A 17,769-nucleotide genomic window follows, 5' to 3' on the forward strand; every position below is an offset into this window, starting at 1 on the left:
GGGTGATCTATGTAGCGTTGTAGCCTGGGTGATCTATGTAGCGCTGTAGCCTGGGTGATCTATGTAGCGTTGTAGCCTGGGTGATCTATGTAGCGCTGTAGCCTGGGTGATCTATGTAGCGTTGCAGCCTGGGTGATCTATGTAGCGTTGTAGCCTGGGTGATCTATGTACACTTATGAACAATTAGAAGATAATTTGAAAGAATTGATGAAATGAAAAGTAAAGATGGGGACATCAAGATGAATAGATAGATGGATATACATGTGTGGTGGTGGTACTAGTACCACCACACCTTCTACCTACCTGGTACTAGTACCACCACACCTTGTACCTACCTGGTACTAGTACCACCACACCTTGTACCTACCTGGTACTAGTACCACCACACCTTGTACCTACCTGGTACTAGTACCACCACACCTTGTACCTACCTGGTACTAGTACCACCACACCTTGTACCTACCTGGTACTAGTACCACCACACCTTGTACCTACCTGGTACTAGTACCACCACACCTTGTACCTACCTGGTACTAGTACCACCACACCTTGTACCTACCTGGTACTAGTACCAAACACACCTTGTACCTACCTGGTACTAGTACCACCACACCTTGTACCTACCTGGTACTAGTACCACCACACCTTGTACCTACCTGGTACTAGTACCAAACACACCTTGTACCTACCTGGTACTAGTACCAAACACACCTTGTACCTACCTGGTACTAGTACCACCACACCTTGTACCCACCTGGTACTAGTATCACCACACGTTGTACCTACCTGGTACTAGTACCACCACACCTTGTACCTACCTGGTACTAGTACCACCACACCTTGTACTCACCTGGTAGTAGTACCACCACACCTTGTACCCACCTGGTACTAGTACCACCACACCTTGTACCTACCTGGTACTAGTACCAAACACACCTTGTACCTACCTGGTACTAGTACCACCACACCTTGTACTCACCTGGTAGTAGTACCACCACAACTTGTACTCACCTGGTACTAGTACCACCAAAGGCGGCCCTGGTGGTGGTGAGTGTAGCGCCTTGTATGGTGGCCCCTCCTGACCTCCAGGTGATGTTGGCTGGTGGCAAACTGGACGATGATTCACACGTCAGACTCACTATGGCTCCCTCCTCCACTGTGGTGGGGGTCACGGATCCCAGCACCTCCCACGGTGGGACTGTGGGAGAGGCAAGGTCATGTGGGGGTCGTCACGGATCCCAGCATCTCCCACGGTGGGACTGTGGGAGAGGCAAGGTCATGTGGGGGCCATGGATCCCAGCATCTCCCACGGTGGAACTGTGGGAGAGGCAAGGTCATGTGGGGGTCACGGATCCCAGCACCTCCCACGGTGGGACTGTGGGAGAGGCAAGGTCATGTGGGGGTCATGGATCCCAGCATCTCCTACGGTGGGACTGTGGGAGAGGCAAGGTCATGTGGGGGTCACAGATCCCAGCATCTCCCACGGTGGGACTGTGGGAGAGGCAAGGTTATGTGGGGGTCAGCAGCACCTCCCACGGTGAGGCTATAGGAGGGGCAAGGTCATGTAAGGTCAGGGTCATATATAGTTACAGACATTATGGAACTGGCTGTTGACCGGATCATAATAGTTGAAAAACACATAAACATCTATAAACATTATAATCCATGTTCTTGTCATTATACAGTAGCAACGGATCACTATATATATATATATATATATATATATATATATATATATATATATATATATATATATATATATATATTGATCAGACAAGAACTGAGGTAAAGATTCTTTGCCTCATTAATCTATAGTCTTAATCTTCTATGTCCCAAAATACGTATAATTCTGTTCTTTATCTTCAAAATATTCAACAATGAAGGCCACACTACCTCCACTCATCTACCACAGTAAGTAGATCATCTACCACAATGAGTAGATCATCTACCACAATAAGTAGATCATCTACCACAATGAGTAGATCATCTACCACAATAAGTAGATTCAAGATGACCTTCCAGAGATAAGAGTGACACAGTCAGTAATAACTAGAGCCTAAAACGTTGGAACATTTCAAACGTTTACGTTCGCCTGGAGGAGGCCCATGTGGTGATCCCAAGGCGCGTATCTTGCTCTCCTCCCACCCACAACACATGCGTCGCAGCTTCGACAACATTGCTCAGCGTCCACCATCGAATATTCATGTGACGCTGGAAGCAAGCGTCACACAGTGTGTGGGGTGGGAGATGTCAGGCTCTTTGCTATCCCTGTGTGGCAGATTTGACGCACGTCTGTGTCGTATGGTGTCGTGTCGTATATACATATATATATATGATGTTTGCTGAAGGTACCTCTTGGTCTTTGGCATAATGTAATATCGATATATCAAACACGAACACAGTGAGATAAGAACTGATTGAGGAATATATAAAGTTCAGAACCAACCTCCTCTTTACATTTCTGATCGAATCAGATCTTATATAGGAAGAGATCTGAACGCAGATGAAGAAATCTAGATTCTCTCACGTGTGAGGAAGTGATTTCTGAGAGAAATGATGATGTGGTTTGGGGGAAGGTTTTCGCGTAGCGAAGTTACTGCTGATACGCCATGATTGTGTGTGTGTGTGTGTGTGTGTGTGTGTGTGTGTGTGTGTGTGTATCTAAGACGAGGTTGTATAGGGTGTATTATATGCCTGGGGGGTGTGCGGGGGGCTGTGTCTCTCTACACCTAGTGTCGAAATTAAGGTTTGTGTGTTTTTTCCTAGCGTTACATCTGTGTATGGGGCCAAATTTCTGAAAAGGAAATCTTTGATATCAATGTTAGTATCCTTCTCTATATATGACCTCAGTGGCAATCAATTGCAGAGAGTCATATATCTGTGTGGTTAAATGTAGCCCAGAACTCCCCTGCCAGAAGCCATGAACAGAGCCAGAACCCAGCGAAGGAGCTTAGCTGATGAGTTGATGTGCGTCACCAGGGGTTGTCGTACATTTCCAAGCCAATGAACCATGAATATCAGATCGGGTTACAGGGAAATGATAAGACAATTATATGATTACATAAGCACATGATTAGACAGTCACATGATTAGACAATCACATCATAAGGCAATCACATGACAAGACAATCACATGATTCGACAATCACATGATTCGACAATCGCATGATTAGACAATCACATGATTTGACAATCACATCATAAGACAATCACATGACAAGACAATCACATGATTCGACAATCACATGATTCGACAATCACATGATTAGACAATCACATGATTTGACAATCACATCATAAGACAATCACATGACAAGACAATCACATGATTCGACAATCACATGATTCGACAATCACATGATTAGACAATCACATGATTTGACAATCACATCATAAGGCAATCACATGACAAGACAATCATATGATTCGACAATCACATGATTAGACAATCGCCGCCACTTGCCGATGAGCCGACCCGGGGAAAGTGTATCGAAGCGGAAAATGGAAGAGCCAGAGAGAGATAGAGAGAGGCCATGAGAGAGAGAGAGAGAGAGAGAGAGAGAGAGAGAGAGAGAGAGAGAGAGAGAGAGAGAGAGAGAGAGAGAATTCCAAGGACGGGAACGAGGAGCAGGGGGACAGAGAAATAATGTGATAGACACAGACACAGGGAAACAGAGAAACAATAAGATAGACAGAGAAAAAGAGAGAGATATAGAGAGAGATATACCACTACTCACCCTTGCAGTAAAACTAGAACTGTGGATAAACAGAGAGAAGCGAAAGGAAGACTTAAGTTAGTGAAGGAGATATAGATGCTAACATAGAAATAGAATCCCACATCTCTATATGTCCTGAAGCTTTGTGAATTAATCCATGTTGTCTCTTAGTGCCAGAGCAACGGCGCCCACAGGCCTGGGTATCTTCAGAGATGAAAGTAAGGGTGTAGTCAACTTATAAGATAAGCAAAATCAGCGTAGAATATTAAGTAGATGTGTGTGTGTGTGTGTGTGTGTGTGTGTGTGTGTGTGTGTGTGTGTGTGTGTGTATAACAGCTTCACTCACAAAAGAGAGTATGGACAAAATATTCTATTGATTTAAAGGCACAGAGAAACAGATGTGTTTAAGGAGAGGGGTAGTGGTAAGGGGTGGTGACAAACAAATAAATATTGCAGTTACGTGATATGTCTGCTTGGAAGTACTTGGCATCGCTGCTGGCCAATATTCTGTCTGCCAGCAATATCAGTTATTGTCCACTTGAGCTAAATGTTATCTGTTTGCTTGGAAATTATTGATGGGCGGACGAGAGTGGCTGGTTTAGAAAGTGGAAATAAAACAAGACATCACAAAATAAATGTGGGTAAAAAGGGAGAAAAAAATCTTAGAAACGGAGTCCGATGTGGGTTATATAACAGAGAAAAGTCTGTTAATTCAGGGTTGTATAGATAAGAAAAATTTCAAATAGGTTTTATTGCCTCTTGTTTTCGTTAATGAAGAGACACTCGTGAATAGAACTGGATTTTCTATATGCTATCACAACAATATTCTGCACGTTAAGAGATACATATGATATGTGAATATAAAACTGAACATCTATATTGTATATTGTATGGCAATCATTCTTACACTTAAGACTGAAATGATGTATTGTGGATTTCTATACTTCCAAAAATCAGGAAAGAAAGTCGCTCTGTAAGTCTCTCTCTCTCTCTCTCTCTCTCTCTCTCTCTCTCTCTCTCTCTCTCTCTCTCTCTCTCTCTCTCTCTCTCTCATATACCTTGCGCGTCTCTGGAAAATATGAAATCATCTGCAGAAGGCAGGTTTCAAATGAGAAGAATTGGACCCGCTACCAGCATGGGTGGAGTAATCTAGTTATACCTGAGCATTAGCAAGCTCAGTGCTGAGTACAGAGTCCTGATGAGGTTAGGCTGCTGAGCTCATATGCTGACTGAGATGTGAGACGGGAAGGGCGTCAATGCTGGGACGAGGGAGAGACAGATGGTGGACAGGTGGTGGGGGAAGAGATTGGCAGTATTCGTGAAAGTCAGTGGCGGGTGGGATATCATATCTCGCCCAGGATATATGTGGATGGAAATGGATTAGTTCCGACGACCGAAAGTTGCGATAGAGAGAGAGAGACAGTGAGACACACAGATGGGAGCTACGCAGATGGTGAACATGACACAGTGCTGTACGGACGATGTGAATTACTGGATTCGGCTGAAGAGGACTCGAAGGAAGATGATTGGATGAAGACATGATTGGATGAAGAACCACATGATTGGATGAAGAACACTGAGAGCTAGATTAGCTGAAATACTGGAAACTGGAAGAACCTGTTTGGGTTAGAGGTCTAAGAGTTGAGTTTGGTTTGTGGCAAATAGAGCAACGGTGGTTATCAGATACACAATGATGAGTCATGAGCAGTGACCTTCATCCGTAGTGGAAGACAAGAGGGAGACTAGCTCTTGTCCTTGTGACGAGCGTTACGCTGGTTCCCTGCGTCACATCCCTTCACCGTCACACACCACCGTCACACATCACTGTCAAGAACTGCAGCATTCACCATGAGGCTAAGGACTCTTGGCACTGCCCAGTTCACTGCCATGGGACTGTACTCTACAGTGACGTGGTCTATGCACTGAATGCTAACTAAAAGTTTTCCAATGACAGAAAATTGGTCCTTGGACGATAAAAGTTACAATTGTCTTAACCCATTTCTAAATTTCTGCTATGGGTTTGGTTAGACTTTAGCATTAGCTAGAAATATATTAGAAACGTAAGGATTTTTACTGAGAAATTGGTGATAGACAGTAATCCAGTGGGATTCCTTTACAAGTGGATTTCTCTCAGAAAATTATCTTTGGATTTTTTTTGAGCTGCCTCAAACTGACGAGAGGAAATGATTTGATCTCACTGTGAAGGTGAAATGTATAGTCAGCTATATGAAGAGACGAGAGGCTGGCGGTAAATGTGACGAAATTTACCCATAAAAGGCATTATTTTACCCTGAAAATTGCGGCAAATATTTCTTAGATATCTGTTTATGTAAGTCTATTAACCATAAGGAAAGGATGATATAGTGTTATGCCATTATCAACCTTGCTAGTAATAGTAGCAGCAGAATCGTTATCATTATCATTATCATTATCATCATTAGTAGCAGTAGTAGAAGTAGTAGTATCATTGTTAATGTTGTTATTACTACTACTACCACTACTACTACTACTACTACCACTGCCACTACTACTACTGCTACTACTACAATCATCATTATCATAATTACTATTATTATCACTATCGTTATCATTATCGCTATCTTATTTCCATTATCATAAAGCCACACAGGCTCTATGATAATGGATAGCCCAGTACGATCGTAGGCCCCAACAAATGCCCTGTGGTATCCCAGCTAACGTCGCCACCTACTCACATCTGACAGCCAGCTTGGCCGAGGTCGTCAGGGGTGTACTATTGACCCCAGAGGTCACCTCACACGCCACCTTGGCTCCATTGTCCGCAGGGGTCAGCCTGACCTTCGCCCTCCCTCGGGTCACGTTCAGTTCCCGTACAATCTCAGTCATGACTTCCTCATCGCCTTTGTACATTCTGAAATGAGAGGGACGTGTACTGCATTACTGTGAGGGTAATACAGAAAAATGACATTAGGTTCATAATGAATAACTTTGTTAAATGAATAATACGGTATATTTCTCTGATAATTATTCATCGATATACAGAAATACACGAGATATTTATGATGAATAACTTTGTTACATTGAAATATTAGGTTGAATATGATTTAATGGCAATAATGATTGAATCAAGCAATATAGATTTTGAATGAATGTTGAGACATATGCAGGAGAGTTGAGTGGTTAGATTGTTGACCTTACCTGATGGTGGGCGGTGGATGACCTCCCACACTGGAGCAGGCCAGGTCAAAGGTCGTGCCGGCCAGGAACTTCCTTCGCAGGTCACCCTCGAGCCTTGGGGGCCCCGCAGGTTCTGGGGGGGTTAAAAGGGGGTGGGTGTTGGAGGATGAGGCTTGACATATGACCCTAATGTGCTATAGATAAATGATAATGAAGAGTTAACTGGACGCCTTACTGGTTATGGCTATGATACGAGTCTTGGACACGGTCTGGTCTATGGCCGGATTGAGGGCGCGACACTCCACCACCACCTCGGTGACCTTGCGTGACCTGACCACATGGTGGGTCAGGTGGGACGTGGTGATCCAGCCGCCTGTGCTGACCCGCACCATCGTCTCGGGCTCCGAGGTCATGGTTTCTCCTGCAGAAGGTGACGAAGATGACCAAGGAACCCAGACGAAAAAATAAAAAAATTGGAAAACATTATTATCAAGTTACTAAGAAGAAAAACATAATGTATTCAAGTGTTACAAAATGTGGAATATATTCACAATCATAGCCCCGTTATTATCAAGTTACTAAGAAGAAAAACATAATGTATTCAAGTGTTATGAAATATATGGAATATATTCACAATCATAGCCCCATTAAGCACTCTCACTGACCATTAAATGGAAGAGTATATGGAATATATTCACCATCATAGCCCCATTAAGAACTCTCACTGACCATTAAATGGAAGAGTATGAGGAGACATTCATTTCTTACCGTCCATATTGGTCCAGAGTTCACTAAATATTTGAAGACGTTCCAAGTTTATACCCCTCATGTCATCCACTAACTCATTAAGTAAAAGGATATTCAAATTTTGATTTTTCTTCTTTTTTAGAAAAAGAAAATAGATGAATGAAATCATCTATTGCCTGAAGTGAACCATTAGTGAGTAATGGATGTAAGAATGAAACGTCCCATTAACGACCTTTGACCCTGTTAGTCATAATGAATGGTAATGGTCGTTGAAAAGTACCTTAGATCCTATTAATTATGAGGATGGTGAGGCTATTGGCCGTCCGTACGTACGTACGTACCGTCATAATGAGGATGGTAAAGTTATTGGTCGTCCGTCCGTCCTTACGTACGTACCTTGGACCTTCCAGATGAGGGATGCTGGGGGATTGGACTTGCTGGTCTCACACGAAAGGGAGATGGGAGCCCCCTCCTCCACCTGTGTTGGGCCAGTCAGACTCACAAAGGACGGAACATCTGAGGAGAGATGATGTATCCCATATCACTCCAGTAGGTTTACATGTACGTTTTAGTGGTCTAGTAAGCCTACATGTAGGTTTTTAGGTGTCCACTAGCTCTACAAGTACGTTTTAGTGGCCTAATACGCCTACGTTTAGGTATATATGTATCCAATCAATTTTCACAGTGGTCTTTGTGTATATTCTAACAATGTTTATACTAGTCTATGTAAATTATCTATGTATATTTCGTACCTTGTAAATACTCTAACAATGTTTATACTGTTTTATGGATATATTCTAACAATGTTTATACTGCTCCAAGTAAATATTCTAAAAATGTTTATATCATTATGTATATGTAATCTAATAATGTCTATAAACATATCTTGAAAACTTATATTCGTCATAGATGTATGATTAACTCAAGCATACAGATCTAATGCCACACGTCATACGGAAGGTGGTAGAGTTTATAGAGCCGATCGAATGTTAAAAGCCAAATTGGTTTACCTATATCCAGGCATTCAAGCTATGTATCACTTGACCTGGTGCAGAATAGACGTAAATATAGCATTTATCAGGGCGACAGAACCATTTGCATACAAATAGACTCATTTTTGCATTCCTTTCTTTCCGTTGTCAATATCTTTAGGGATAACTTGTCAGATATATGTATGAAGTTTTCGGTTATATCAGAATTAGAAAAAGATTTTGAAGAGTATTCACCATAACGTTTTCTTCAGTGAGTTCTCCTTCAGTGGATGGAATAAAGTGTATCTTTCTCTTCTAAATTGGAAAACTGTTAGAAACTCTGAGAAATGGGTCTGTAAATAAACAAACTGTGTCGTCACGCAACTTTTGTAGCCACGAACGTTCGGTGTAGTTAAAAGTAAGATAAATAAACAACATAATAGCATATTTCAAGGATATTTTCGGTCACTTTCTCTAGTGTTGTTTCAAGGTAAAGCTCTGCTTCCAATTTACTCTAACGTAAATTAGATATTTTCTTAAGACCGTGTTGATAATGGTAGTCATTCTAACACTCATTTCATCTTACAAGATTTATGTATCTATTTGCATAACTATCTATTTATCTATCTATCTATCTATCTGTCTATATACTTACACACACACACACACACACACGCACACACACACACACACACACACACACACACACACACACACCTATACTCTCTCTCTCTCTCTCTCTCTCTCTCTCTCTCTCTCTCTCTCTCTCTCTCTCTCTCTCTCTCTCTCTCTCACAACACTCACAGTAGACGGTGAGGGTAACGTTGGCAACCAGCGGCTTCTTCAAGAGGTCACTGTTGACCTGACACTGGTAGAGGGCGCCGTCGTGGGCAGCGGACGCCGTCAGCTGGTGGGTGTTGACGACGACGGAGGCGTCGACGGAGGAGGTGTCGTCCAGCAGGAGCCCCCGACGCCCGTGCCAGGTGACCCTGGGGCGCGGGTTGCCTCCTGACACCCGACACACCAGGGTTCGTCGTTCCCCCGACACCAGCACCTCGCCCGTCCGGTACCCGCTGATGGTCGGTGGCTGTGGCGGGTCTGTGGAGAGGGAGAGGCAGTGAGAGTGGCGGGTCTGTGGAGAGGGAGAGGCAGTGAGAGTGGCGGGTCTGTGGAGAGGGAGAGGCAGTGAGAGTGGCGGGTCTGTGGAGAGGGAGAGGCAGTGAGAGTGGCGGGTCTGTGGAGAGGGAGAGGCAGTGAGAGTGGCGGGTCTGTGGAGAGGGAGAGGCAGTGAGAGTGGTGGGTCTGTGGAGAGGGATAGGCAGTGAGAGTGGCGGGTCTGTGGTAAGAATAGTTGGAGTTGAAGAAAGGTCTACGTTGGAGATTGTAATGGTGATTATTCTGGAGAGAGGGTCTTGTGGTGGGGTTTGTGTTGGAGATAGATTAATGGTGGATATTTTGGGGGAGAGGATTTGTTGGTGAGGTATAATGATGGTGATTGTTTAGGGGAGAGGGTTAACTGGTGGAGTCTGTGTTGGAGATATACCAGTGTTGGTCATTTGGGGAAAAGGGTTTGTTGGTGGGGGTCTGTGTTGGAGATACACTGATGGTGGTGAATCCGTAAGGTGTGAGGGAGAGGTGTCTTTGTAGTGCGTCTGATGAGAGACACGATCAAGGAATGAGACACATTAGAGATGGTTATTGAGACAAACGCCTCTCAATGGCTGATATGTCACTCTTCCACAGAGGTCAGCTGATCCACTTACCACAATACTTAAGAGAGACTTTGACTTGTTCGTAAAGTATAAGTGAATCCGGCTACTAAGTGAAATAAACTTACCGGCTGTGAGAAACTTAGACATGTTGCTAAGATTCTAAGATTCATTTCTGAGGAGAAAAACACTAGGGACTGAGCGTCGTCTATGCGCTGGTAGCAGGAGACGCTGACAAAAGTTTGCGCCAGGACGGAAATCTGAGATAGGTTGTCAGACGCTGAAAGGCCGAGATGGCAGATTCCTTAGAATGGGGGGGGGGGGGGGGGGGGGGATTAAGGACTTTCCATCTTGTGTTTTGCCCCGCGAGGGAAACGCTTTGCTTCAACGATATGAACCGAAAGCGACGCTAAGGAAAGCTGAAGTGATAGAGAGAGAGAGAGAGAGAGAGAGAGAGAGAGAGAGAGAGAGAGAGAGTGAGAGAGAGAGAGCGAGAGACGTAGCCTTAAAATGGAACAAGTACAACATAACAATAGTGAGGGTTCTAAACCTTCAGGTGTTTCTATAGGCGACAGAATCCTCCAGGTCGTCTGTTCTTCTCCAGTTGAGAACGTATGAAGTGGCAGAACAAAACACGTTCTCCTTGCTGGGTCACGACACCAAAAAGGACTGGAAACCTTTCTGCACGTTAGGGGACTGGAAACCCTTCTGGCCTTCATGGTAGACTTGATGGCCCCACTCCTCAAATGGTTCAAAATTACCACGTCTTCTTTTGTTCCCCTGGATGGCCCAAATTGTCTCCTGGAGGAGTGAGATAAATGGGTTTCCAGTGAGTGAGGTTCGTGTACTTGAAGTTCTTTCGTTCCTCTTCGTTTCCAGAATTCTTTGTGACTTCCAGCACTTCAGGAGGGATTTTCTTTTTAAATTTCCAGCGAGAGGAGTGATGCACAATGTGACTCCATGTACTGGAAATGCCATGCGTCCAGGGAAGGACAATAACAGCATCAGGTCAACTCTGAGGTTCCAGGGTGCCTGGAGAGACATTAGGTTCTCCTGCTGCTGCTGCTGCTGAGGGATCTGCTGTAGCAAGTGTTTTCTTGGCAAAGTCAGTGACCTCAGTGTGTCCAGCTGCCTCACCGATGGTCACGACTCGACTTTCGTCTCTGGCATCGCCTTCTTTTGCAACAAATACTAACGAGTGTTTTTGCATTAATGTATTATTGACACTGGGGCATATAATGTGCCATTTCCTCTGATGAATGTTTGCGGGCTGTTGGGAAATTCGGACCCGCTTATCCACTACTGAATATTTCTTTACGAATTAGTGTTATGAACAGAAAGATATTAGTCATCTTTGACCTAGAGGAAAAGCCAGACTTTTCTGGTAAATGAAGGAAGGGTGTGAGAGATGATGATGTCAGCAGCGGAGGGTCGAAGGTGAAGCAGCCTTCGCGAACCTGACTGAGGAAGTCTGTGAGTTCGAGGTCGTCGGTCTGAGGAAAGGCTGCTTTCGGTAGGTGACAAGAAGATCTAAAGACCGTTGCTTTGATTGCCACTTGGTGGCTCCTCTAACAAGAAGTTGCCAGTGGAACTGCGTTGTGGGTGCTGGAGCATCTGGATGGAAGCATCCTGGACTTGGCTGGCTGTTTTGCTAAATGTGTGCTGGAATCAAAGTTGGATGGCATCCTGGATCCTGGATGTCATTTGTGGGTCATGGAACTATGCTAATGGTTCCTAGATTCAGGACTACGTGGCATTCTGGAACCTGGAATTTGTTGCTGGTCATGTAGCGATGCTAATGGACGCTGGAATCAAAGTTGGATGGTTTCCTAAATCCTGGAATAACTTGTGGACATGGAATGATGCTAAAGGTTGCTGGGCTAAGAGTTTGGTAGCACTCTGGAACCTGGACAATCTCTCTCGACTTACGGTCATGTTTGTGAGGTAGGTGAGACCTTCCAGTCAGAATTTACTGGTCTCTCCATAGGAGCAAACTCGGCCCTCTCACACCACTGGCTCTCTGGTCCCCCCCTTGACCTGGAACCTCTGCAATACCTGAAAGAACTTGTGCCATTACGGTACAACCAGAGATGGGGTTCAGGAGTCACGGCCAGGGAAGGGGAAATCGATGAAACAAATGGGGGCTGGAAATCAGACCGACGGTGCAATAACAGAGAAAAACAGCTTCCAGCACTACCGGAGATTGATCGGTGTCCTCTCCAACGTTGGTTACGGAAAGGTGAGACGGATATTCACCTCGTCGGACGCGTTAGGGAACGGAAAGTAATATCGCTGACGACTGACGCTAATGGACTTCGAAGCGTTACCATCAGTCCAGTGAGCGTGAGGGATGAGCTTCTGTGCAGGAGGGTCAGGGTTACGTAGATCATCCGCTACAACAGATGATGTAGACATTCTAGACGTAATTGTTTATTAATGTTAAGACCTACAGACGAGAGGAGATAAGCGACGGTAAAGTAGAGGACGAAGAAAAAGCCAGAGGACAACTACTGCTGTCAGGTGTGGATGGAGAGTCTTAAGTCTGGATTGAGTCAAGAGGTCAAGATGATGCTTGGGTCAGCGGTGTTTGAGGGTCATTATCTCACGCACCGAGATCGAGGTGCTGGACGGCCCTTTCCAGGACCAAGGTGCTGGACGGCCCTTTCCAGGACCAAGGTGCTGGACAGCCCTTTCCAGGACCAAGGTGCTGGACAGCGCTTTCCAGGACCAAGGTGCTGGACGGCCCTTTCCAGGACCAAGGTGCTGGATAAGGACAGAGGTGCTGGATGCCCCCAGTGGAACCAGGATACTGGATCAGGACCGAGGGACTGGATCGCGCCCAAGCCACACACTCAACTTCAGGAGAGTTACACACAGAGCCACCGCTGACCGACCCTCCTGCCTTGCCGGCCCGCTCCGCACACTCCACCTCACTGGATGGTATTCAATGTTCACTTATTTCCGGCCAACAGACTTTAATTACAGATGGGAACAAAAATGAACGAACTTGGGTGCATAAAACACTTACCTGGCCGGTGGTGGAGGGGCATATAAGGCACCGACAGCGATGGAGGAAATAGACCTTACGCCCTCCAACAGTAAGACTGGTGGGAGGAGAGGGTGAGTGTGTGTGTGGTTAGGCGCAAGGGACTAGCCCGGTCTTATCTAGGCCTGTGAATCCCTCTGCCGCCTGGAAATCCTGACAGGCAACCAGCGTTCGTCTAACCAGACTGGATATACGAAGAAGATTCTTAAAGGAATGAAATCACCATTGCTCGTTGACGGAAGGTAAACAGCCCTACAGCTGGTGGGGTCCAGCTTGATAAACCAGCTTCAGGATGATGTAAACAATGAAAGCTTGACTCCAAGCGTACTGTTGCGCCAGAGCCTTATCAAGAATGTGATGGTGGAGGATGCAACAGCCAGGTGAGTGTATAGAAAACTCCCACTTGTATAGAACGCACGTCATTGTTTCTATAGACAGTGGTGAGGATGAAGGTTTATAGATGACCACAAGATGTCTAAGCACAGACCAGGTGGGCTGGAACTCACCTGGGCTGCTGCTGTCCACAATCTAAAACCAAGACAAAAGTATTTACCATCAGTCAGCCTCGTACATACCAATTCTTAAACGATCGGCAGACTTACAAGAATATCTATAGATATTATGCTCAATCCTGAATCTTGATTACGAGTTTATGTCTTTCTAATCCAATGATCAATATAGCAGAGGCTATAGAGATTAATAGACGCGTGTGACAAAGCTCACAGAACATCTCTCTATATCTCACGGGTCTCTGCATCAGCTTTGGCACGTAAGATCTTTTTCTTCGGGGATTATTCCAGGACTGAGGAAGAAGACAAGACGTCTGGCCAGCCTCCAGTCATATCTGAAGAGCCTGGCGTACCTTCGCCTGGCCCAGCATACCCTGGAATTCCAGTAATTAACTTTTATTGCTCATAAAAATTCATATAGCTGGGTACAACGCTGGGCAATAAAGGGCAGATGCAACGGCTGTCATCATCATCTGAGAGAGAGAGAGAGAGAGAGAGAGAGAGAGAGAGAGAGAGAGAGAGGGAGCGGCTGCGAGATCAACAACAACCGGGATGAAAAAGGAAGAGAGAGAGAGAGAGAGAGAGAGAGAGAGAGAGAGAGAGAGAGAGGGAGAGAGAGAGAGAGAGTCAGTGTGTAATTGAATCTTTTCTTCCCAGGACGAGTGAAGACGACCTGCTGAGTACCCCACCAGGATTGTTAGCTTCCCAAGATGAACAAGGAAGGACACTTCCTTCTCTTCTTTCTTCTTCATCTTTTCGTCTTTTTCCATTTCATCATCTTTTTCTTTCCTCTTCTTCTCCTTCTTCTTCTCTTCTGTTCTAGCATCTACTTCTTTTTTTCCTCTTGTTTTTCTTCAAAGATTCCTAAGATCAATTCTTTTAACTTGTATCTTTCTTTCCCCTTCACACGACTGAGGCAGACGTGTCCACATCTGACACAAAACGTCCCATATCATTTACTTCCATCATCACCTGAGACCACCAAACATCAGCTATGATTCGGCTAAGGTCACCAAACATCAGCTATAATTCAGCTAAGACCACCAAACACCACATTAAAATCAGCCAACTTCTCCAAACATCAACCAAAGCTTAACTAAGATCACAAAGCTAAGCTTACCAAACATCAGCTCTAACTCAGCTAAGACTACCAACTATCACTAAACATCAGCCAAAGCTCAATTAAGATCACAAAGCTAAGATCACCAGACATCAGCTAAGATCGTCAGACACTGGCCAAGTTTCAGCTAACATCACCAGACATCAGAGTCTGTCGGAAACTGTCAAACTTGAGGCAGCTAAGTTGTAATGGATGTAATGTCAAGTTATTGTTGTAGTGTAACTTATAATGAACTGCCCCTGTCTTTAGGAAGGTCTAGGGTGCCCTGAAAGGCAGATCCTAGGGCTGAGAAGCCAGCCCTTATCCCTAACAGGCACATCTTGGTTCTGAGAAGCCTGACCTGGGCCCTGAGAGACAGGGTCTAGGCCCTGAGAAACAGACCTGAGCCCTGAGAGGCTAACCTAAGCCCTGAAAGACAGACCTGGGCCCTGAGAGACAGGGTCTAGGCCCTGAGAAACAGACCTGAGCCCTGAGAGGCTAACCTAGGCCCTGAAAGACAGACCTCGGCCCTGAGAGACAGGGTCTAGGCCCTGAGAGACAGACCTGGGCCCTGAGAGACAGGGTCTAGGCCCTGAGAGACAGACCTGAGCCCTGAGAGGCTAACCTAGGCCCTGAAAAGACAGGCCTGGGCCCCAAAAGACGAGTTTGGGCCTTTGGAGACGAATCAGAACCCTGAAAGAGACGGACCTGGGCCATGAGAGACACCCATGGGCCCTGAGAGAGAGATCTAGGCCCTAGGAGACAGAGCTGGGCCCTGAGAGTCTTTTCTACGCCCTGTAGGCATGTATGCTTCAACGTCTCTGACATGCAAATGTACTCTACTCGTAACCTTATAAAAACAATATAATGATAGTAATGGTAGTGATGATAATAATGATAATAATAATGATAATAATAATAATAATGATAATAATAATAATAATGATAATAATGATAATGATGATAATAATGATAGTAATTCATCTAACTATAATAGAGGCAGAAAACATGGAGTATAGAGTGAAAATTTGTTGTGTAAAACTCACAGATGCTGCGTTCTTTTAGGAAAAGTTTAATTATGCTAAACGCTGTTGGGAAGGGTCTAAAAAATTCTCTCTCTCTCCTCTCTCTCTCTCTCTCTCTCTCTCTCTCTCTCTCTCTCTCTCTCTCTCTCTCTCTCTCTCCTCTCTCTCTCTCTCTCTCTCTCTCTCTCCTCTCTCTCTCTCTCTCTCCTCTCTCTCTCTCTCTCTCCCCTCTCTCTCTCTCTCTCTCTCTCTCTCTCTCTCTCTCTCTCTCTCTCTCTCTCTCTCTCCTCTCTCTCTCTCTCTCTCTCTCTCTCTCTCTCTCTCTCTCTCTCTCTCTCTCTCTCTCTCTCCTCTAAGCCCTCGATATATCAGCTAAACCACTTGGTTTATAGCTTGAGATGAGAAGCTAAGTCCAAGCTTACTTGCTAATGTATGTATCGCCTTCTTAATTAATATAGGTATGAGCCCCAGGGAATAAGCTTACGTCAGTGGGAACTGCCATGCAAATTCCTCAGAATTAAAAAGGAATTTTATCATTCAGATCATACAAGGCGAGGCTGTACTCCCTTCTTGTACCTGTATCATGCAGGTACCTGTATCATGCAGGTTCCTGTATCATGCAGGTTCCTGTATCATGCAGGTTCCTGTATCATGCAGGTTCCTGTATCATGCAGGTTCCTGTATCATGCAGGTTCCTGTATCATGCAGGTTCCTGTATCATGCAGGTACCTGTATCATGCAGGTTCCTGTATCATGCAGGTTCCTGTATCATGCAGGTTCCTGTATCATGCAGGTTCCTGTATCATGCAGGTTCCTGTATCATGCAGGTTCCTGTATCATGCAGGTTCCTGTATCATGCAGGTTCCTGTATCATGCAGGTTCCTGTATCATGCAGGTTCCTGTATTCGTTGAACCAGATTTATCAATGAACAAATCGACTTTGCAATGAGTCTAGCAGACACTGATCATAGCGCTTTCATATCACTAATTCTTAGTCTGTTTTCTCTGAATTACTTTTCGATTACCTCTCAGTCAGAGATAATTACTTTAATTTCTTCTCGGTAAGTATTCTCATCAACGCTAATCGAGAGGTAATTATGATAATTCCCTTCCCGAGATTCTCCTGTCCTATATCGTTTTACGTGGCTCAAATTATATACATATATATATATATATATATATATATATATATATATATATATATATATATATATATATATATATATACTAGTTGACTGAATCCTAGTCGAACCTAATCGAACCTCTGCGAGAATGTTTAGAAATACAAAATATATATATGACAATTAAACCTGTGATTTATAACACTTTGTATTCTTCTTCATAAAAGAATCAAAGGTGTTTTCGAGAGTGCCAGCGAGAGAATAATTAACGTATACAAAGTACCACGACCCAGTTTCTACCCCTTTCTCTATTGAAAATTTGTTCTCAACTTTCCTCTCTCCTTTAACAGTTCTCTAATTCCACCTCTTGACTCAGTGAACATACTTGGCGCTAGTGTAACATCCTCTCTTTCTTGTGAAAACCCCACATTAAGGAAAGATCAATTCCACCTCTACGAAAGTGGAAGTCCTGTATAGATGTCGAAACTTCTTTTCTCCTGAACAGTTGCTCCGTTTATACAAAGGACTCATCACTTCCCTGTATGGAGTACTGCACTCACATCTGGGGTGGTTCTAGCTCTGCATCCTTACTTGATAGAGTTGTGTCGAAAGCGGTTTGACTTATAAACTGTCCCATGCTAATTTCCAAACTTGACCCTCTTGCCCTATG

General features: G+C 44.5%; 2 protein-coding genes across 2 annotated transcripts in view; one reads left to right on the forward strand and one right to left on the reverse strand.

Annotated features, from left to right (window-relative positions):
* NC2alpha (negative cofactor 2 alpha) overlaps positions 1-17,769 on the forward strand; it is a 347,119-nt gene that overhangs the window by 62,846 nt on the left and 266,504 nt on the right. The window lies entirely within an intron of this gene.
* The window catches only part of LOC139766102 (nephrin-like), a 199,501-nt gene that overhangs the window by 32,399 nt on the left and 149,333 nt on the right, over positions 1-17,769 (reverse strand). The window contains exons 7-12 of the mRNA XM_071694263.1: positions 9,395-9,688; positions 8,016-8,135; positions 7,108-7,293; positions 6,894-7,005; positions 6,431-6,606; positions 1,012-1,198 (exon numbers count right to left, since the gene is read on the reverse strand). Coding sequence (XP_071550364.1) covers positions 1,012-1,198; positions 6,431-6,606; positions 6,894-7,005; positions 7,108-7,293; positions 8,016-8,135; positions 9,395-9,688 — 1,075 coding nt within the window. The remainder of the gene's footprint in view (positions 1-1,011; positions 1,199-6,430; positions 6,607-6,893; positions 7,006-7,107; positions 7,294-8,015; positions 8,136-9,394; positions 9,689-17,769) is intronic.

Source organism: Panulirus ornatus, chromosome 57 (genome assembly GCF_036320965.1).
Source record: "Panulirus ornatus isolate Po-2019 chromosome 57, ASM3632096v1, whole genome shotgun sequence".
Classification (NCBI taxonomy): domain Eukaryota; kingdom Metazoa; phylum Arthropoda; class Malacostraca; order Decapoda; family Palinuridae; genus Panulirus; species Panulirus ornatus.